The sequence below is a fragment of the Rhinoderma darwinii genome, chromosome 10 (assembly GCF_050947455.1).
Source record: "Rhinoderma darwinii isolate aRhiDar2 chromosome 10, aRhiDar2.hap1, whole genome shotgun sequence".
Classification (NCBI taxonomy): Eukaryota; Metazoa; Chordata; class Amphibia; order Anura; family Rhinodermatidae; genus Rhinoderma; species Rhinoderma darwinii.
Window position 1 is genome coordinate 57,726,208 of NC_134696.1, and position 23,393 is coordinate 57,749,600.

At 38.5% G+C, this 23,393-nt stretch overlaps 1 protein-coding gene across 1 annotated transcript in view; it reads left to right on the forward strand.

Annotated features, from left to right (window-relative positions):
• Positions 1 to 577: 577 nt before the first annotated feature.
• ODAD1 (outer dynein arm docking complex subunit 1) overlaps positions 578 to 23,393 on the forward strand; it is a 131,439-nt gene continuing 108,623 nt past the window's right edge. Inside the window, exons 1-5 of the mRNA XM_075838864.1 lie at positions 578 to 793; positions 2,656 to 2,724; positions 5,821 to 5,920; positions 20,552 to 20,741; positions 21,012 to 21,134. Coding sequence (XP_075694979.1) covers positions 2,658 to 2,724; positions 5,821 to 5,920; positions 20,552 to 20,741; positions 21,012 to 21,134 — 480 coding nt within the window. The 5' untranslated portion in view covers positions 578 to 793; positions 2,656 to 2,657. The remainder of the gene's footprint in view (positions 794 to 2,655; positions 2,725 to 5,820; positions 5,921 to 20,551; positions 20,742 to 21,011; positions 21,135 to 23,393) is intronic.

Consider the following 23,393-nt stretch of genomic DNA (forward strand, 5'->3'; position numbering starts at 1 on the left):
ATCTATCTATCTATCTATCTATCTATCTATCTATCTATCTATCTATCTATCTATCTATCTATCTATCTATCTCATATCTATCTATCTATCTATCTATCTATCTATCTATCTATCTATCTATCTATCTATCTATCTATCTATCTATCTATCTATCTATCTATCTATCTCTCTCTCTCTCTATCTATCTATCTATCTATCTATCTATCTATCTATCTATCTATCTATCTATCTATCTATCTATCTATCCATCCATCCATCCATCCATCCATCCATCCATCCATCCATCCATCCATCCATCCAATCTATCTAATCTATCTAATCTATCTAATCTATCTAATCTATCTAATCTATCTAATCTATCTATCTAATCTATCTAATCTATCTATCTAGTTTATCCCATCCCATGACAATGGAGCTTTGCATGGACAGGTCTTGACTTTTCATATGTAAACTATTTTCCAGTAGTGATCAGGTCAGGATGCGTTACTTTTTAGCATTTTACTGTGATTTCCACCACAAGGAGAGGGGTCACGTGCAGCAGAAGTAAGATGAAACCACAGGCTCCTTCCCTCATCCAGCAGGTCCCACTTCCCCTGGTTACATTGTTAGTGTGGTAACCTGATGCAGCCAGCTATAGGACTGCAGACACTTTCACTGGCACGCGGCTTCCTGGATACCGTCACCAACAACAATGAGTCTGAATGAGAAACTCTGAGCAGAGAACTACTGCTGCCATCATTGAGGACACCACAAACCCTGCATCCTCAACACAGCGTCTCATCTGAAGATACAGGTAGAAGATATTCACTTAATCTCTGCAATAATAGCCATGTCTGATAGTTGTCCTGGAGGCCTGCAATCATTTATTATCATACAGCATAGTTATATACAGCCCAGTAAGTCATCATTCAAACAATAATGGCAAGAAAAATGAAAATGTTCTATTATGCGAAGATAATCAGCAGCGAATGAAGGGGTCGCTCAGATTGGTGATGGGTCTGTACATTATGAATAAGCTTACAACCATCATACGCAGAGGAGAGCTGCCATAGACAAGACAATTTGGCCTCAATGCAACCAGCGATTGTAAAGGGCCATAAACGACCAGATATCTATGAGATGTACAGTAAAAGTGATTCAGCAGATGTGTAGAGCACTGAACGCCCAGAATTGGATTTGAGGGAGCTGTGCACCACTTGTACAATCCTATTGAAAAGGACTCGCAGGCAGCACAACAGGGGGAGAACTTCTGTGACACTCCTCCAGTCAGTGTTGTCAGGAGATCAATGTCCCAAGACTCTCCACATGGTGTCCCCTCCACATATTCTTTTTTTTTTACAAGAACTATGTAAGGCTTCATTCACATCTGCGCCAGGGTCCCGTTCCGACTTTCCATCTGAGTTTTCCGTCGGAACGGGACCCTGACTGACACAAACGGAAACCATTGGTTTCAATGGTGATGGATCCGGTGCCAATGGTTTCCGTTTGTCTCCGTTGTGCAAGGGTTCTGTCGTTTTGATGGAATCAATACCATAGTCGACTACGCTATTGATTCCGTCAAAATGATGGAACCCTTGCACAATGGACACAAATGGAAACCATTGGCACATGATCCGTCACCGTTGAAATCAATCGTGACAGAAACGGAAACCTATGGTTTCCATTTGTGTCCGTCAGGGCTCCGTTCCGACAGAAAGCTCAGACGGAACGTCGGAACAGAGCCCTGACACAGATGTGAACGAAGCCTTAGTGGTATACAAGATTACCAAGTTCCTTTTTGGGGGGCTGTTGAGTGGGTGCATTTGGGTACCAGCTGGTTTATGACTTTTAGAGCATCTTACATACCCTTATTTACAGTAAATATAGTGTGCACACATTGCACTCTGCTGTATGTAACCAGGCAATTAATAATATACTTAGTATCATTGTAAATTCTATTTTTATTAGGGAATCTCAACATACAAGAAACGAGACAAGACAAAATAAACAATACAAAGGGAAAAGATACATTGGATATCACGAGCAGCTAGAATGTAAAAAAAATATAATGCACTTATTCACAATACTTTACATGCTATAAAGATTCAACTGCTAAATCCACAGAGGGCAGTAAGTGACTGCATGAAGGGGGTAGGGAATGTAAGTAGGTCAAGGGACGGGCTTCTACCACAAGCGTATATACTCTCTACACTGTATGTCAGCAGTGGTCCATGTGCATGTTATATATATATGTGTGTGTGTGTGTGCTTTGACATACCTACATGATTTGGTAGACCAGTTAGTAAGTAGTGTTTGGCTTTCAAATCCCCTTATAAGACAGTAAAGGGCATTATTATATGGGGTATTTTCTGTGGACGGTGCTTGATTTCCAGGTAGACCAGATGGGATGTCGTGCAGAGTACAGTAAAGTCAGTGTACTATTAGGCCTGCATATGTTTTTTATGAGGAGTTTGCAGCAGGTTTCATCCTTTGTATAGCAGTGGATGAAATCTGCACCAAATCCACACATGGCTTTGTGGTTTATAAGACACCTTTTAGAACTGCCTAGGATTGAGGTTTTAAAAACGAAACATAACTGATATATAATAACATTTCAGCATAAGAAAGCTCCTAGATATTAAACATATTCCTTCTTCTTTTCTGTATTATACTCAGGAATGCCTCATAGAAGATCTGCTTCCAGCATCCGGTCTGATAACAGCGACATGGACATAGAAGGAATGGGTATTACTCTTTTTTTCATCTTCTCCTCATGGATAGCATTGTGTTTGCTAATGTGTCTTATTCGGATATAACATCATTAGACATACCAATATCCATAAAGAATATAAAATAGTTATGCAATATGGATAAAAATGCAGTTTATTTCCGGGCGCCATGCAAAATTAATACATTAGTGTTTTGACTCTCTCAGCACAACCGTATTAGGGGAGCAGTTTACCTTTACCTGCTTTTGGAAGAAACCTCTCTTATCCAAATTATACTATCTTACAAGAGCGCCACCCTCTCTCTTCTCTGGTTTTACCCCTTCTAGCATTTATCAAATAATTATGGCAGTAGGGCAGAGCTGAGGGCAACACACACCCCTGGACTTCTCATCCGCTTACTCTGTGCCCTCTCTCTTCCATAACCACTATGCATATTTTTTACACCCACAAGAAGTTAGCCTAGTATGGATGTTATAGTTAGATTTGGATTTTTTGGGTTGTCGAAAGATTTAGGGACTAGGCCAACATGTCATACTCCCCTTCACTATTGTTGCTGTAGGCCATGTTTTTCATCAAATTCTGCTTTATAAACTGTCAATAATACACAAACATATATTCCCCCGAGGCATTAATGACACTTATATTGGCTCCATGCTGATTTCACTCGCTTTCCATAAAACTTGCGGTCAGCAACACGACTTACAATAGTAGTTTTATGCTCAAGGAAAATTTGAGGAAGCCCAACCAGTGTAGTGACTCACAAAGGCTCTGTTCACCCCATGTTTGCCGAGTATGTTCAGTGTATATATCTGAAAAAACATGGAATGTATACTGCATATGTATGGTACCGTACGCATTTCCATTTCCATACATTTGCCATTATAAGGAAACTATGCATTTGAGTGCAGTTCAAAAATATAAACATTAACCAGCTAAATGTATGCCAATAGGACACTTTTTTAGGATATTTTTGGCCCATAGTAGTTTATGGAAATTTTAAGGTATACATCTGTATATTACCTATAACGCTAGTGATACTGTGGTTTACCTGGTGGTCTAGTGTTCTTTCCTGGTGATTCAGTGGTTTAGGATATAGTCCAGTTTCTATACCTATAACCTGGCGCATTACCTCCATCCCTGGTGTTCCACTGGGAATCTTGGGTAATACTGGGGTTTGGTAACTATCCCTGGTGATCCAGTGGTCAGCTAATTACCTGTCTCCAGATATGTTATAGAGCTGCTGTGAGCAGGTCTGATGTGATAGAAAGCTATGGAAAATTGTATTAGGCTGTCACAAACTGCCTGTGATTCTGTTTCTGCACCAATAGATCTAGACATCAGTGCAGGAGAGGTATTATAGAGTAGCTTTCCTTTGAACTCAGCTGCAGGCTCACCGAGAGGAATTATTGTAGATGGGCACTAACCAGTAGGTGTATGCGGGACCCCTAGAAACTTGGCGGCATGGACAATTGGCCATTACCATAACCTCACTTAAAATAAGGCTTGCTATTACTTCCACATTAGTCTTTCATTTTCACAGCTACTCTTACAGTACACTGGACTTCTCGTTTCTGCCATGCCAAGCCAACAGTTTCCATTTTAAGGTTGGCAAAGCTATCGAAATTTTATTTTTAGTACTAGCAGATAATTGGATGTCTTACAAAACATTGAATTAGTAAAATTATAATGTGACAAGTTGTTTAGTTTTTACACTACTGGGATCTGCTCCTTTTTTCATTCCCTAAAAGGAACTAAAAATTCTGTCAAAAATTATAAACAACACACAGTGTAGGTTTTCCATCAGAAGACTTGGCTCCAGGCCCAGGTAAATTGCTGTTCTTGCCTCTTAAAATAAATAAAATCCTCATAAAAGTAGTTCAGGAAAGCCAGCTTGCAATTTCAGATAATGGTACTATGCAAATATTTCACTCCTTCATTGTTTTGGCCCAAATGGAGCTTTAACCGAAAGATAAATATGGGATCAGTTTTGCAGAGAAGAAACAAGTGCTGGTTTGCATGATGTAACCACTATTCCTAGTGAACATATAATGTAAATCTAGGCAGTATTTGATTTTTTTTTACATTTTTCACACAAGATACATGGAGTCATAAGGTGATATATAGAGTGCAATACTGGTTGAAGTATGATCTCATATTCTAGTCCGTGTATTGCCTCCCTGTATTGCTTCTAGGGGAGAATACTCTTGGCATACTTTCAACCTGTGATGGAGCATTCCACAATTTTTTTTTCTCACAGATTGCAGAAGACACACAGGGACACTATAAAAAAGCTATAGGCTCATTTCATAGGCTCCATGTGATACAGGTCCTGTAAAAGGGAGGTGCGCATGAGACGTAAGACCAGTATCCGTCTCAATTGGTGTGTGCAGCTGATCTAAAGGAAATCTGTCTCACTTGCCAGAAAATGTTTCTGACGTGCTTAAGAACTTTAGTCTGATGACTTACTTGCGGGAATTAGTTCAGTTTATAGTATTTAATCTAATGAAAATTGTGGTTTTTTTTTAAGGCAGCTTTAGAAAATAACTGCAGTGAAGCAGGGCTCCTCAGAATGAGGTGTCTGTTCTGGGTACAGGCCTGGATCCCCTAAATTCTTATCAGCCCCTAATGCATGGATTGAAGCAAAATCTATGAAAACTACTGAAAGTCTCCACTGCAGGGCCGATCAGAGGCAAAGAGGTCCGGCCTACAGCCACAAACAACACCAGGCAAACTTGATTAGATGCCAGGGTCCACTTAGCTTGGGGGATCCATTGTGGTTAAGCAGAGGTGAGGTGGGTTAGTGCGGGACTCCCAAGTGTCCATAAGCACCTGTAGCTACCTCTGATCCCATTAGTGGGGTCTTACAGTATCAATTCATTGCCCACTACAGAACATATGTGTAAATATCGCAGTTGTCAGATATAGACAAGGTCTTCTGTATCCTGGAGCGAGTTGACATGCGTAATGTCATAGTTTTATGTATATCATAGAACTATACTTCTACATGGAGGTATTATTCACTGGCATATTTGATGCAGATTGCATGGGTAATGTACAGAATAAATAGTTCCTCTACACAGATTCACTTATAACTTGTCCATATGTTTTGTAGCCGACAGTGAGCTGGCCAAACTGCAACGTATGTTTCGCCTAAAGGAAGGACAGCGCCAGGCGACTACTATTGGAAAACAGGAGCAAATCAGGAGGCAACTGTATGTATACTTTACCTATGACATCCTCAACTAATCTTCAGCAGAATGACATCTCCCTTTAACAAGCAGATTACTGCCTCGGGGAGTTTTCTCCTAATGTCATGTCATTAGTGCAGCATGGTATTCAGGGATGTGCTGTCTGATAACATAAGGCAGAGCAAGACACCTGCCACTTCTACCAATTTATAGAAGGAATCATTATACATATAGACCATGCAATAAAATGTCACATGTGTGCATCTATATACAGTTTTATTTACAGTGAATACCACATAGTCAATAACAATGAAACTCCAATACCTGATTATATATTCAGTGTCCTGATCTTCTCCTCACATAACGCTGGAACCACTTTCAAAATCTGGCATTTGATAGAAAGTCTGATAATCCGGCACCAGTTTTTAGGACAGACATAACTAAATTGGACATTCCTCTGATTAAGAAACGTTATCATTAATTTTTTGTGTTATTGGTTTATTGTTTATTGGTCTTTCTTCCTTAAAGGGGTTGTCCACTTTGGACAATACCTTTGTTTAGAATGGACCATTATTTTATCAGATGAGACTGATACTAAAAATATTTAAAACGATATATCGTGTTTTTTATAACATAATATTATATCACAACTTATTATTTAATCACCTTAAGCATAATGAGTACATGTGTATAAATATGTATATATTTATTGCTATTCGGGAACTGACCAGTCCCCTCATTGTGTTTTTTTCTAGGGTTAATATAGCGTGTTTACAGTACCTTTTCTTTTCTTTTTTGAAGTATTTTTGAGTATTTTCCTGTGTGCATTTATTTCCCTCTCCTAGAATAGAGCAGATGGAAAGACATTTTTTATTCTTGTTATTCTTAGTTACTTTGTAAAGGAAGAACGATAGGCTTGTAGTTAGAAAGCATTTCTCTTATGATGTGCCGCCAGTGGCCCAGCTTTTCTAGGTGATCCTTCTTTCTTCCTTTTCAAGATGTAGCAGACTTCACAACCTACAATAACAGCCGTTAACAACCATCTATCAGCATTACGTTTACACACAACTCCAAACTGAACATTTTTGTGATAGATTCTTGTTGAAGACCAAATTCCTTTTTTCCTGCAATGGTTTTTATAGAAGTTATGGAAGAAGTAGTATAAGGAGACGCTGTCTAAATTGCTACCTTCTATGTTAGAGTATTCGTGAGACAGAACATACAGTGCAAACAACTTCAAGTTATCTATTATTTTACCGACATACTATATGTGTTTAGAAGAAATGAGGGAATAGGATGGTGGTATAGTCAGTTTGAGCTGTAAGAGTAAGGCCTCATGCACAAGACCGTAGCCATGTGCATGGCCGTGATTTTCAGCCGGGGGCAAAGTGTCTCCCGCAAGCCACCCGCAAATCGCGGGCCGTGCACATGGCCGCGGCCATTATTTGCTATGAGCCTGGACCGCAGAACACGGCCGTAATAAGACTTGTCCATTCTTTCTGCGGTCCGGGCTCCTGGGCCATGCACGGACCGTGGAAACCATTTTCGTGTCCATGGCCCCATAGGAATGAATGGGGCCGCAATTCTCCCGTGGATTTTCTGGGGAATTGCAGCCGCAAAAGCACGTTCGTGTGCATGGGGCCTAAAGTAAACTGGTTATTTTGTTAAAAAGGATATTCTATTGTTTATTTCATTATAAAATAGGAAGGTATACAATTTTGTATTTCAATTTCTACTCATATACTTTTCTTGTATCAACGCAGTTTACCTCTACACAACAGAACAGAATAACTAGGGTTGCCACTAGGCTGATAAACCACTGACTGGGCCAGTATCTACACTGGGGGGCCAGTAAGAGTACAACATTTTTATCGGCAATAGCAAGTGTCTGTATTTTTGCATAATAGAACAGTGAGTGTGCAGACAGGTTAATTCTTATTTTGATTGGATACCCCTCCTTTGCCAAGCCACTTGGCCCTAGGAACGTAAGCATCGTCAGGACTAGGTCAAGTATGAGATTGGTGCCAGTGGGAGTTTCCAGCGGGCAAGGCAGCAGAGAGCCAGATACCCTCATATTCGGCAGCCGGACACATGCACGAAAAGTTAAGTGCGGTGTTGCAGGTGAATACTGAGTTACAGTGAGTCATTGTCTGTCTGAGGCTCCCAGACCTACGGACTAACTTGTGGGCTATCCAATTCTACTGTGCAGAGAAAGTGACTACTAAACTGGTACAAGAAAAGTGAGCAGTATTTTAAATACGTGTATATCAGACAATTGTATAATTTTATTTTCTAAGGGTAAATAAATTAAATATTAGTCAGAATACCCATTTAAAAGCAGTCTTTGGGGAATAACAGAAACGGATTCTGTCCCTCCTCATAGAATATAGTAGGAGTGCTGCGCATATGTGCAGTCAAGTCTTCTACACTTTTCCTCACCTTTGCATCTGGCTTCTAACGAGCAATGAAGGACACAGGTACCCCATTCTCCAGTTGTGTCACGGCATTTGGCCCCACACTTGTCATTTATTTGTGGAATATACTATTCGTATACAATAAATGTCTATTGGCGGAATATGCCTTTAAGCAGTTCTTCAGTTAAGAAGTTGATTATCTCTCCAGATTTATTTTCCTATTCACATGCAGTGAGGCCCTATACACACTACATTTGGGTCATACAGCTGAGGTATAGGCAGGGGTGTTGCAGGGTCTTAAAAGATCAGGGGCACAAGCCCAAAGACATATGTTTGCCCCCCCCCAAAAAAAAATTATTATATATATATATATATATATATATATATATACACTCCTCAACATTGAAATTGCAACACCAAGAAGGGCAAGCCGTAAGGTTATACAAATCGAGGAAGTAGCAGGTGTCATTAAGATCTACAAAGCATCACATTTTCAAGCGCCTAGCTCCAATCTGTGGCATATGGGAGGGGCATAAAAGCCAGATTAGAAAGCAAAGTTTTTTGCTTTCAATTATGAAAGGGGTGTGGGATGATTGTTCGATTCCTCCTGTTCGTCGACATGCCAGTTAGCGCAAATTGAGAGGGACAGAATTCTTGAACTGAAAGACCTTGGTTTATGACTCCAGCAAATCGCTAAGCACCTAGTCCGATATGTCAGCACTGTTCAACATTGTGTGTCCTGGAGGTTGGGAGAACAACGAACGGGAATGACAGCAAGATTTGCGCAGAGGCAAACCTATGTACGGACAGATCGTCTGATTGGAAGAATGGCGCATAGTGATCCATTCTGTACTGCAAGTGAAATTGGACGTTACATCCAAATCCTAGAACAGCAACTAGTCTTGACACAAATCATTAGAAGGCATTTGCACGACATTGGGCTACGAGCCAGACATCAAGCTACAGGTGTTCCATTGACCACACGCCACCGCTCTCAAAGGCTATAATGGTGCACAGCAAGATGGCAATGGAGGCTGGAATGGAGGTCTATCCTCTTCAGCGAAGATTTTCGCTTTTGTCTATGATAGCCGGAGATTGGTCTGGAGACCACGTGGGCAATGACATGAAGAGGCCTTTACTAGGAAATGTTCCCCTCCCATTGATTTTGTTGTGAAACCAGTGGTACGACCATTTCTCTAAAGTGTCCCAAAAGCCGTTTTTAATCAGGACAATGCCAGGCCGCATGTTGCTCCTGCTACTGTGAGCAGCCTCCATGGCCTAAACATGCTACTATGGCCTGCAGCGTTTCTGGACTTGTCTCCCATCGAGCACATCTGGGACGTCATTCGTCAGCAATGGCAAAAGGAGCTGCCGGCATCTAATCTTTATGATTTGCGTGCCCAAGTGCATTCAGCATTCAGCGTGGCATAACATTCCTCAGACAACCATTAATAACCTCATTGACAGCATGCCAAAGCGTATAAGTACGTGTATTTCTGCAGGTGGCGCTCATACTTGATACTGAATAGGTCAAGATGTTTGGAATATTTTGTTTCCATTTTTTTATCATTTGCATATCATTAACATGCGTATCGATCCTGTGATTTATACAATTCTAAAACTTTTCTTTCTTGGTGTTGCAATTTTATTGCTCTGGCCTGCGCATTGATCCTGTCGCCACGTCTTACAGTAGCGGATTAAGTAGACCATAGGCCCTGGGCTGCTTCCCAAAGTTGGGACCCCTTTCCCACCGCCACTCTGCTGTGCCTATAGTAAACACCACCTTTCTGTGAGAGCATTGACAAATGGGTGTTAAGATTCCACTTGTCAAAGGGCTGTGTCCCTACATACTGACAGTCTCCAACCATCTCTGACAGTATCACACTGTGTAGGGACACTTCCTCTTGTCAATGGTAAAGGTAACACACATTTGTCTAGTAGTCCTGGGCTACACAAAGGCTTTGTGTACAATACAAGGATTTCCTACAGCAGACATGTCAGGAGAGAGGTCAGATCCTCTATAAATCCAATGACTCACGAGCGATGTGTTCTCTCAACGGAATTCTTCTCTTCTCTTTTCTTCTCCATCTGACAAAGACCGTTATGGCGACTCCTGATGACTGTAGAGTTTCCTGATGAGACATCTTTGCCCCTTGCTTCTGCAGCCATTTCAAGCCAAAGGGGTTGTTTGGGCACAAACCGGTTTTTCACACTGATGGCCTAACTACAGAATAGGTCATTAGTATATGATTGGTGTGAGTCTGAAACCCGGACCCCGCTCAGATCAGCTTTTGCCTCTGCATCCGGACACCAGATGTTATGCAATGTTTAATGCCAGGAGTGGCAGAAGTAGATGGCTCCGTACACTACATAGCGGCCATGCTGCAGAACTGCAAATCTGTTCCTATTCACTTGAATAGGAGCAGAGCTGCAGTATTGCAGCTTGACCACTCTACTATGGCTGGAGCCATCTGCTTCCGGCAAAGACATTTGGTGGATAGGTCATAAGTATGAAAAACTGGTCCATGGCAAGATAACCCCTTTTACTCAGACTAATAAATTTGGACCTCAGACCAGACCCTTGAATACATACAGACCCCAGACCTTCTAAACCAGGGGTCTCAAACTCAGCCGGGTTAATGGGTCGCACATAGAACATTTTTTAATGTTGACAAGCCGCATTACATTCAAATTTGATACAATACAAAATTATTGTTAATCAATTCGTTATTTTGACTACTTTAATAATACTACACTATCATAATAACAATACTACATTACTATATCAATACTACATTACTATAATACTACATTACCATAACAATACTACATTACTACAATAATACTACATTACTATAACAATACTACTTTACTATAACAATATTACATTACTATAACAATACTACATTACTATAATAATACTACATTTCTATAACAATACTACATTACTATAACAATATTACATTACTATAACAATACTACATTACTATAATAATACTACATTACTATAATAATACTACATTACTATAATAATACTACATTACTATATCAATACTACATTACTATAATACTACATTACCATAACAATACTACATTACTACAATAATACTACATTACTATAACAATACTACTTTACTATAACAATATTACATTACTATAACAATACTACATTACTATAATAATACTACATTTCTATAACAATACTACATTACTATAACAATACTACATTACTATAATAATACTACATTACTATTACAATACTACATTACTATAATAATACTACATTACTATAACCATACTACATTACTACAATAATACTACATTACTATAACAATACTACATTACTATAATACTACTACATTACTATAACAATATTACATTACTATAACAATACTATGTTACTATAACAATACTACATTACTATAACAATATTACATTACTATAACAATACTATATTACTATAACAATACTACATTACTATAATAATACTACATTACTATACCAATATTACATTACTATAATAATATTACATTGCTATAATAATTCAAAATTACTATAACAATACTACATTACTATAATAATACTACATTACTATAACAATACTACATTACTATAACAATACTGTATTACTATAACAATACTAGATTACTATAATAATACTACATTACTATAATAATACTACATTACTATAACAATAGTACATTACTATAATAATACTATATTACTATAACAATACTACATTACTATAATAATACTACATTACTATAACTATACTACATTACTATAATAATACTACATTACTATAACAATACTATATTACTATAAAAATACTACATTACTATAATACTAAATTACTATAACAATACTACATTTCTATAAAAATATGACATTACTATAACAATACTATATTACTATAACAATACTACATTACTATAATATTACTACATTACTATAACAATACTACATTCCTATAATAATACTACATTACTATAACAATACTGCATTACTATAATAATACTACATTTCTATAACAATACTACATTACTATAATAATACTACATTACTATAACAATACTATAGTACTATAACAATACTATATTACTATAATAATACTACATTACTATAACAATACTATATTACTATAACAATACTACATTACTATAATAATACTACATTACTATAACAATATTACATTACTATAATAATACTATATTACTATAACAATATTACATTACTATAATATTACTACATTACTATAACAATACTATATTACTATAATAATACTACATTACTATAACAATACTACATTACTATAATAATACTACATTACTATTACAATACTACATTACTATAATAATACTACATTACTATAACAATACTACATTACTATAACAATACTATATTACTATAACAATACTACATTACTATAACAATATTACATTACTATAACAATACTATATTACTATAACAATATTACATTACTATAACAATATTACATTACTATAATATTACTACATTACTATAACACTACTATATTACTATAATAATACTACATTACTATAACAATACTACATTACTATAATAATACTACATTACTATTACAATACTACATTACTATAATAATACTACATTACTATAACAATACTACATGACTATAGTAATACTACATTACTATAACAATACTACATTACTATAACAATACTATATTACTATAACAATATTACATTACTATAACAATATTACATTACTATAATATTACTACATTACTATAACACTACTATATTACTATAATAATACTACATTACTATAACAATACTACATTACTATAATAATACTACATTACTATTACAATACTACATTACTATAATAATACTACATTACTATAACAATACTACATTACTATAATAATACTACATTACTATTACAATACTACATTACTATAATAATACTACATTACTATAACAATACTAGGTATAGGTTTGATTTTTTTCTTTACGATAAAATGTATGATCAACTTTATAGGGTTGGAACTCTTCACATAATAAATTATAAAACATAGCATTGTCTGCCCCTATGGAATGTACCCAACTGCATATATGTTTTTTGTAGTATTAAATAGCATGGCAGGCAATAATTTTCAGTACTGTCATAAAAATAGTATCCAGATTTTAACCTGTCAAACATATGTTAAGGGGAACCTGTCACACTGAAAATGCAGTCTGATCTGCAGGCAGCATGTTATAGAGCAGGAGGAGCAGTGCAGTCTGATATATTTTTGTGGGAAAAAGATTCAGTATAACTTGTAATTTACGCATTTAAACCTCTTCTCATTCTGGGCTTAGGAGTTCAGTGGGCGGTCCTACTCAGTGATAGACAGCAATCGTTGTTTGCATCGTTTGATTGAGACCGCCCACTGGACTCCTAAGCCCAGAATGATTAGAGGTATATTTTAACGGTGTAAATTTTAAGTTATACTGAATATTTTCCAATAAAATATATATATTAATCTGCTCATCTCTGCCTGCTCTATTGCATGATGCCTGCAGATCATACTGCATTTTCAAAGTGACAGGTCCCCTTTAAGAGCACACTCCTTGGCATATGTTGAAACCTATGTAGTATACTAACAGTTCATCGTTCACAGAGCTCCTCATATTTATTACATGTTTATGACTATTGTATAACCAATACATATGTATTTGTGTTAGAATTTTTACTTGTGCCACTAAGCGGAGGAACCATAATCATTGCCCTTGTACGATTTATCATCCTCAAAATGAAACAATTTGTTCTATAGTATTCTACATAAACTGCTGAAAGTTCTTAGAGTTGATCTAAATCAAAATGTGTCATTTGGTGCAAGGTTTTTACGACTATTGAGGGTTGACACTTTGCCCACTCAGTGACCATGTGGTGTAAATTATGTCAAATATACTTGCTACTGCGATATTGTCTGCGATTTACAGTGCAATATAAAAATCACATTAAGGGCATGGCCAGACGTGGCGGAATTGCTCTGGAATTCCGCTGCGGACACTCCGCAGCGGAAATCCGCAGCGCACCCGTTTCTCCATTGCCTTCCACAGCTTTTTAGTAGGGTTCATTTGCACGTTGCGGACAATTCCGCTGCGGAGCATAGGCTGCGGTGCGGAATTTGGTGTCCACAGCATACAATGGTTGTTGCGGACGTCTGGCGGACTGGTTGCGGACTCATTGCGGAATTTCTCCATTGACTTCAATGGAGATTCAAAATTCCGCAATGAAGTCCGCAGATGTAATGTAGATGTTATGTGTGCTGCGGAACGTATTGGTTTTTTAACATGACATTTCTTCATTCTGGACCTATGTATTTCTAGGGCTACAGCCAGACTGAGGAAGTCAATGGGGCTCCCGTAATTCCGGGTGACTACGTATGTGCACGCATAATTCCGGGTGACTACGTGTGTGCACCCGTAATTACGGGAGCGTTGCTAGGCGACGTCAGTAAATAGTCACTGTCCAGGATGCTGAAAGAGTTAAGCGATCGGCAGTAACTGTTTCTGCCCCCTGGACAGTGACTACCAATCACAATATACAGCAACCTGTAAAAAAAATAGGAGTTCATACTTACCGAGAACTCCCTGCTTCTTCCTCCAGTCCGGTTTCCCAGGATGACGTTTCAGTCTAAGTGACGGCTGCAGCCAATCACAGGCTGCAGCGGTCACATGGACTGCCGCATCATCCAGGGAGGTCGGGCTGGATGCCGAAAGAGGGACGCGTCACCAAGACAACGGCCGGTAAGTATAAAATTCTTTTACTTTCACTAGGGAAAGTGCTGTCCCTTCTCTCTATCCTGCACTGATAGAGAGAAGGGAAGTACTTTCACCTCAATACGCAGCGGCTAGTCCACATCAATTTAATGCCCATTTTGGGCAGATCCGCAACAGAATCTGCAATGCAGATTCTGTGCGGCATTGATGCGGACAGTTGCGGAAGAATTCCGCCACGTCTGGGCATGCCCTAATGCAGCTCAGCGTCAAAACATAAAAAAACTATTTCTCCAATATGGATTTCCCTATGTTACATAATTATACATAAAATAGTTAATTTCTCTTGAGATATACATTTATTTTATTGCTACCTTAAATATAAGCTATTCAATTCAATTGTCCTCTTGCGTCAAGTTAGAATTCTGTTTAGTAGTTATTTATGTTTGTCTTTTAAAAAGCTGGGTGACAACTATTACGACTGACACGACAGATGTTGTCATCCAGCTTTCTCCGACCTCCAAGGCTAATCTTTATAGTTATATAAAAAAAATACATCTGACACTCCTGTAACACTAGGCAGATTTGCCATTCTGGAGTCTGCAAAATCTGATTGTCAGATGTAATGATATTTACCCAGGTTACTCAGAAATTAATATAACTCAGAAAAGGCTGAATAGAATATAAGACATAAGAGGACAATGACATTTGTTTTATTTTAGGGTAAATGTAAGAAAGATGTTATTTTGTTCATGAACTGGAAATACAGCAACTACCTGCTATCTCCTAACATCCCAGGAACATGTTCATTTTACTGGTCGCTTTTCTATTGCCATTTATCACTGCGTGTACATTATACAGCCTGTCATCACTTCTGTCCGTCTTGTCAGGAGATACTTTCCCACTGACATAATTGCATCTACCCCACAGCAGAACGATATTTCATATTATACCTACTGTAATACTCTTCCTGTTCTGAGTTCTGCAGATCTTACCGCTATCAGTAGTGCTGACAGAATAACAAAAAATGTCGCTCTGACAGGTACATGTTAACGTGAACATCTTGTCATAGATGATGAGGAAAGGATACTTCGTGGAACAACAGTTTTCTAGCTAAAAATTAAAGGCTTATAATTATCTATCCATCTATCATCTATCTATCTATCTATCTATCTATCTATCTATCTATCTATCTATCTATCTATCTATCTATCTATCTATCTATCTATCTATCCATCCATCCATCCATCCATCCATCCATCCATCCATCCATCCATCCATCCATCCATCTATCTATCTATCTATCTATCTATCTATCTATCTATCTATCTATCTATCTATCTATCTATCTATCTATCTATCTATCTATCTATCTATCTATCTATCATCTATCTATCTTTCTTTCCATGTATTATCTATCTATGTTAAGAATTGTAGTCTGCACACCTTAGCTGTATTCAAAATTATATTTATTTGTTTCTCAGGAATCAGGATAAATGCCAGAGGCTATATGTGCAACGTCAACGTTTCGGTCGTAAGTCCTTCGTCGGGCACTGAGCCGTACTGGGGACTTGATCGATCTGAGTGTACAATGCGTAGTAGCGCTGCTATAAATTGTATTCGGCGGCTTACCGCTCTTCATGCACATATAGCCTCTGGCATTTATCCTGAGAAACAAATAAATATAATTTTGAACACAGCTAAGGTGTGCAGACTACAATTCTTAACCTACATCCGAGTTGGGACCCTATCTCGAGGACCAAAGGATACCGGTGCTATCTGAACACAACCATAGATATTATCTATAGATATTATCTATCTATCTCACATCTATCATCTATATCTCTGACTGTATGTTTAGGGACGTTTTTTAATTCCATATTATTTTTATGCTTTTGTCAAATTGTTTTGGGGTTGTGAAGTGATAGGTTGATTACTAAATCTTCCATCATGACCCAGTGTAGATCAGTGGACAATAAATAACAAATCCCCTCTTTACATATAGGCATACATGTCCTACAGATGTCCTAATTATACTAAACTAGACGGCAGCAGGTGGGATCAAAATTAGGAACGAATGTTCTCAGACCCCCACAACCCCAAGTGCTGTCTATCATGGAGCATAGGTTGATAGGAAAAGCCCTTCTGCCCCAATCGCAAAGGTCAACTCTGGTTTCTGGGATTAATTTTATAGGAAGGCATGGTTTAACCCGTTAGTGACCGCCAATACGCCTTTTAACGGCGGCCACTAATGGGCTTTATTCTGATGCATACGCCTTTTCACGGTGCTGCATCAGAATAAAGTAAACAGAGCAGGGAGTGTCAAATCTCCCTGCTCTCAGCTGCTAGAGGCAGCTGAGGGCTGGGAGCGTCCCTGCTCTGCCGGGTGAGATCGGTATTAGTATCGATCTCACACGTTTAACCCTTCAGATGCGGTGCGCAATAGCGTGCACCGCATCTGAGTGGTTTTGGAGAGAGGGAGGGAGCTCCCTCTCTCTCCCACCGACACCCGGCGATACGATCGCCGAGTGTCTGTGTCTCTAATGGCAGCCGGGGGCCTAATAAAGGCCCCCAGGTCTGCCTGGAGCGACTGCCTGCTAGATCATGCCGGAGGCATGACCTAGCAGATGCCTGTCCGTTTTAAACGGACAGGCAGTAATACACTGCAATACAAAAGTATTGCAGTGTATTACAATAGCGATCGGAGAATCGCATATTATAGTCCCCTAGTGGGACTAGTAAAAAAGTTAAAAAAAAGTTTAATAAAGTTAATGAAAAAAAAAATGTGAAAAAAAATGAAAAACCCAGCTTTTCCCCTTACACAATGCTTTACTATTAAAAAACCAAAATAAAGTAAAAAAGTTACACATATTTGGTATTGCCGCGTCCGTAACGACCCCGACTATAAATCTATAACATTATTTAACCCGCACAGTGAACGCCGTAAAAAATGTAATCAAAAACTATGGAAAAATTGCTGTTTTCTGTGAATCCTGACTTTAAAAAAATGTTTTAAAAAGTGATCAAAAAGTCGCATCTACTCAAAAATGGTACCAATAAAAACTACAAGTCTTCCCGCAAAAAAAAAGCCCTCATACAACCGCATCGCCGAAAAAATGAAAACGTTACGGCTCTTCAAATTTGGAGACACAAAAACAAATAATTTTGAAAAAAAAGCGTTTTTACTGTGTAAAAGTAGTAAAACATACAAAAACTATACAAATTTGGTATCGTTGCAATCGTAACAACCCGCTAAATAAAGTTATGGTGTTATTTATATCACACGGTAAACGCCGTTGATTTAAGTCGCGAAAAAGAGTGGCAAAATTTCAGGTTTTTTTCTATTCCCCCCCAAAAAAAAGTTAATAAAAGTTAATCAATAAATAATATGTCCCCCAAAATGGTGCTATTAAAAAGTACAACTTGTCCCGCAAAAAACAAGACCTTATACAGCTATGTCGACGCAAAAATAAAAGAGCTATAGCTCTTGGAATGCGACGATGGAAAAACTTAAAAAATGGCTTTTTCATTAAGGTCTAAAATAGGCTGGTCATTAAGGGGTTAAAGTTACTCTCACCCTGGGTGCCATAGTGACGGTGAGGCCTGCCTCCACAACAAGTACACACTATCTGCCATTGTGTTTACCTGATATTAGGGTTGTACCTAGTAATTTTGTCTCAAGAGTTTTTTTTCGGTTGACATAGTTAGATTGAATGCTAACAACCGAAGCACTGTACTTTTTTCTTACTCATTTTGAAGACTTGTAACTCCTTTAAAATATAATTTGCCTGTCCTCAGCCGGACTTTAAAGAGGCTCTGTCACCAGATTTTGCAACCCCTATCTGCTATTGCAGCAGATCGGCGCTGCAATGTAGATTACAGTAACGTTTTTATTTTTAAAAAACGAGCATTTTTGGCCAAGTTATGACCATTTTTGTAGTTATGCAAATGAGGCTTGCAAAAGTCCAAGTGGGTGTGTTTAAAAGTAAAAGTTTTTAATACTTTTACTAGCTGGGCGTTCTGATGAGAAGTATCATCCACTTCTCTTCAGAACGCCCAGCTTCTGGCAGTGCAGATCTGTGACGTCACTCACAGGTCCTGCATCGTGTCGGACACATCGGCACCAGAGGCTTCAGTTGATTCTGCAGCAGCATCGGCGTTAGCAGGTAAGTCGATGTAGCTACTTACCTGCAAACGCCGATGCTGCTGCAGAATCATCTGTAGCCTCTGGTGCCGGTGTCCTCGCTCGTCTGACACGATGCAGGACCTGTGAGTGACGACACAGCGTGATCTCTCGAGAACACGCTGTGTCTGCACTGCCAGAAGCTGGGCGTTCTGAAGAGAAGTGGATGATACTTCTCATCAGAACGGCCAGCTAGTAAAAGTATTAAAAACGCCCCGATGTACGCACATAATACACGCCCACTTGGACTTTTACTTTTAAACACACCCACTTGGACTTTTGCAAGCCTCATTTGCATAACTACAAAAATGGTCATAACTTGGCCAAAAATGCTCGTTTTTTAAAAATAAAAACGTTACTGTAATCTACATTGCAGCGCCTATCTGCTGCAATAGCAGATAGGGGCTGCAAAATCTGGTGACAGAGCCTCTTTAACAAAAAAAAAATATGTGCTCTGTATTTTGTACCCCAGAAACTACTTCCAGAGTGTCAATGTGTGAATATGGTACTGTGATTTTTAATTTAACGGGTTAAAAAAAAGGGTCTTGACCGTGGGTTGTGTCTGGTATTGTAGCTCAAGTGAATAGGACTGAGCTGCAATACCATACACAGCCCATGGGAAAGTGTGGCGCTGCTTTTTTCTAATCCTGGAAACCCCTAATTTAATAGGACAGTAATAACTTCTCATGAGATGGCATCTGTTACCAAGATAACAGATGTTTACCTACCAAGTCCTCCCATTGCTTATGGACACAATGAATGGGTGCAGAGAACTCCAGAAAGACAGGATCTACCTCTTATGAGTCTTCTTGCTCTTTCCTCCAAGGCAAAATGTATTATTAGTTTTATTTTATTTATTATTATTATTTACACACCATTTTATCTGCAAGAAATGAACTGGTCTCCAGCAGACTTCTGTCTTGTATTGTCTCTCTGTGTTAAAATTAATCTCTAGGCGTTAAAGGGGCTGGCCTGTTTCAGCAAATAAACGTTATTCGTAATATAATAAAAATTTATTCAATTTTCCAACATGCTTTCTGTATCAATTCCTCTTGGTTTTCAAGATCTCGGCTTGCAGTCATTGAATAGGAGCCTTCATGGTTTACTTCCAGTTCATATAAATGTTCTGGTCATGTGATGGATATACAGGGGTCACAGTTCATTACAAGTCAGCGCTGTGATAACTGTACTGTAACGAGCTGTGCACCTGTGTGTAAATCACATGACCAGGATAGATTTTTTAGCCACAAGAAATTATCTCTAGAAGTATTTAATGCTGTCTAAATGATGAAAATAAAATAATCTTATGTAGAGCAGAGATGCGTACACTGGAAAGAGAGAGGGGTGAACTAATGAAGGATTTGAGGATATCAGAGAGTCGAAGTAACCAGTCCCGTGACCAGGACCATCAGGACAAGTTGCATTTCTTGCTAGAACAGAAGAATGAGTTGGATGCGCAGCTGGCCTCTGAGAAGCAAACTATTTCTGATTTGGATCAAGAGGTAAAGTAAAAAAAATACTATGAAAAAGTTATTACGAAACCTGAAAAACTACAAATGTGCAATAAGTCAAAATGTTACTATGTTTTTAATGTATTAAACTAGCAGTCAGACCTACACAGTACTGGGCCCAGAGGACTATTGGGCATCCTTATTGGCCAGTGCAGCACTGACAGAATATAAAGTACATTATTTTTTTATTTTACTTTCCTGAATGATTTTTTTATTATTTGGAACACAGAGCACTTAAAGAAATGTCTGTTTTTTTTTTAGATAAAATCTTGGGAAAAGAAAGTTTCTAGTCAGAGAAAGCAAGAAAGAGGTTCATCAGGAACTGCTAAGCAGAACACGCAGACTCAGAAAAATGTAAAGGTGATGGAGAATCGCTTGGATCGGGTCAGTAATACATGATAGTGTTTTATACAATACATTATTATTAATTATTTCCAGTTATTATTAGTGAATCACATTGTAAATGCTCATTTTACCCAGAATAAGATTGTGCCCATCAAAATCATTCATTGTTTTCAGTGGCTGCTGCTGGTCATCCAGGGTCATGATCCACACTGGACATGGCTTTTGGCTTTGGTTTATAGAGGAAGGTCTTCAACAATGCGACTCCCATCTATGACTTCAGATAGCTGAATAAGGGACATACGAGGGGTTTTCTACAGCAGTTCATAAACATTAAATCTCCCCCCAAAAAAAATAAATACGTTTACCTATTCTACAGGGTGATTATATTTCTGTCTGTATCATCTTTACCCCTATAAATATGTGTTTAAAGGACAAGTACTGATAAAGACATTATACATGACAACACGGATCTTGCAGGGAAGCTGTTCATGATAGACATGACATGGAGAGCCACCTGTGCGCTTTTTGGAGTTTCAAAATATTCACCTGCCACGGCAGAAGAAAATATGTGCCCTTACTGTGAAAGATACAGAAAGTACTAAATAACAGTCCGGTAATTATAGACGGTATAGCCGGTGCAATAATCACAAGCTGGAAAGTATAAATGTTTCCCTGAGACTGAAAAATACCATCCGTTTGCAGGGAATAATAACTTTTATCTTGTTTGACACTTCGAGTCAATGATTCATGAGATAATTATTTTCCTTTGAATATCGATTTGATCACAACCTCACTGAACAGAATTAGAATCTCTCTTATTTGTGATGCTTTCAACTAAATAGTTCTTAGCTTTGTATTTTACGCAGAACTTGCAGGAAAAATCTTATGTTGCATTTAAAAGTGATCTCTACTCAAAACCTGAAAGTTTAGGTATAGTCTACAGAAAACCCAAGTAATCTACAACCTTCAAGTCATACATATGGTAAGAGGAAGTTGGGATATGAAGAGATTGTTTGGCAGAATACTCGCATTGAAGACCTGCTGTAGCTGTCACTGTGGAATTGTCATGGAGAGATTCATTTCTTAATATATCTTTATAGTGGTCTTGGCTTCGTTTTTCTCATACAGAACTCCTAATCCCCTGCATAGACATCAGGTCGGGTCAAGGTATTTTGGTGCCCTAAGCAGACAAGGCAAATGGCACCCCCTTACAACTCTGACCCCCCCCCCTCCCCACCAGACACTGGCAGTGCCAGTGACACTGACTAGCCTTAGATCCTCCTGACAAACTGAGGGCACCACCACCTCACCCCACCCCCCTTTCCTAATCCCTTATATTTACAATTTGTAGTATGCAGCACCAATGCACCTGGCATCTCGTCTATAGAACTGCACAGGCTGGTTTTTTGACAGTTTGGTTTTCTAATTGGCATGCATACTCACATCTGCAGCCAGTCAGATCAAGAGAGGGCCTCCCTTCTTGTCAATGAGGGCTTTCCTCCTCAGACAATCGTCTGATGGGGAAGACGCCCATTGGCCAATTGTCAGTGGCCCTGAGTGACTTTCCTCTTCTGCACCCCATGACTGGATCCTGGTCTCCTTCTTCTGTGATGCAGTGCCGTGGGCCAATGGTGGAGAGTGGATGTGAGGATGCTGACGACTCAGTGAATACCACTACTTGCAAGTTCAACTGCTTCTTTCTTCGTCAATGTCTTGTCACTGAAGGAGCGCTGCGCTGCCAGTAGGGTGTAAACCGGCGCCCATCAGCCGCACAATGCTCCTAATGTGAACTGAATGAAGTAAGCAGCAATGATCATTAGTACATTTAGCCTTGAAAAAAGGGGGGACATGATTAATTTATATAAATATATTAATGGCACATACAAAAAATATGGTGAAATCCTGTTCCATGTAAAACCCCCTCAAAAAACAAGGGGGCACTCCCTCCGTCTGGAGAAAAAAAAGGTTCAACCTGCAGAGGCGACAAGCCTTCTTTACTGTAAGAACTGTGAATCTATGGAATAGCCTACCGCAGGAGCTGGTCACAGCAGGGACAGTAGATAGCTTTAAAAAAGGGTTAGATAATTTCCTAGAACAAAAAAGTATTAGCTCCTATGTATAGAAATTTTTTCCTTCCCTTTTCCTGTCCCTTGGTTGAACTTGATGGACATGTGTCTTTTTTCAGCCGTACTAACTATGTATATTCATAAAAATATATTTTTTCAATTAAAATTGGGCCCAGTGTCGAACTGAAGAAGCTTGGGCCCACCAGAGGAAATAATTCTTGGGGCTCACCCT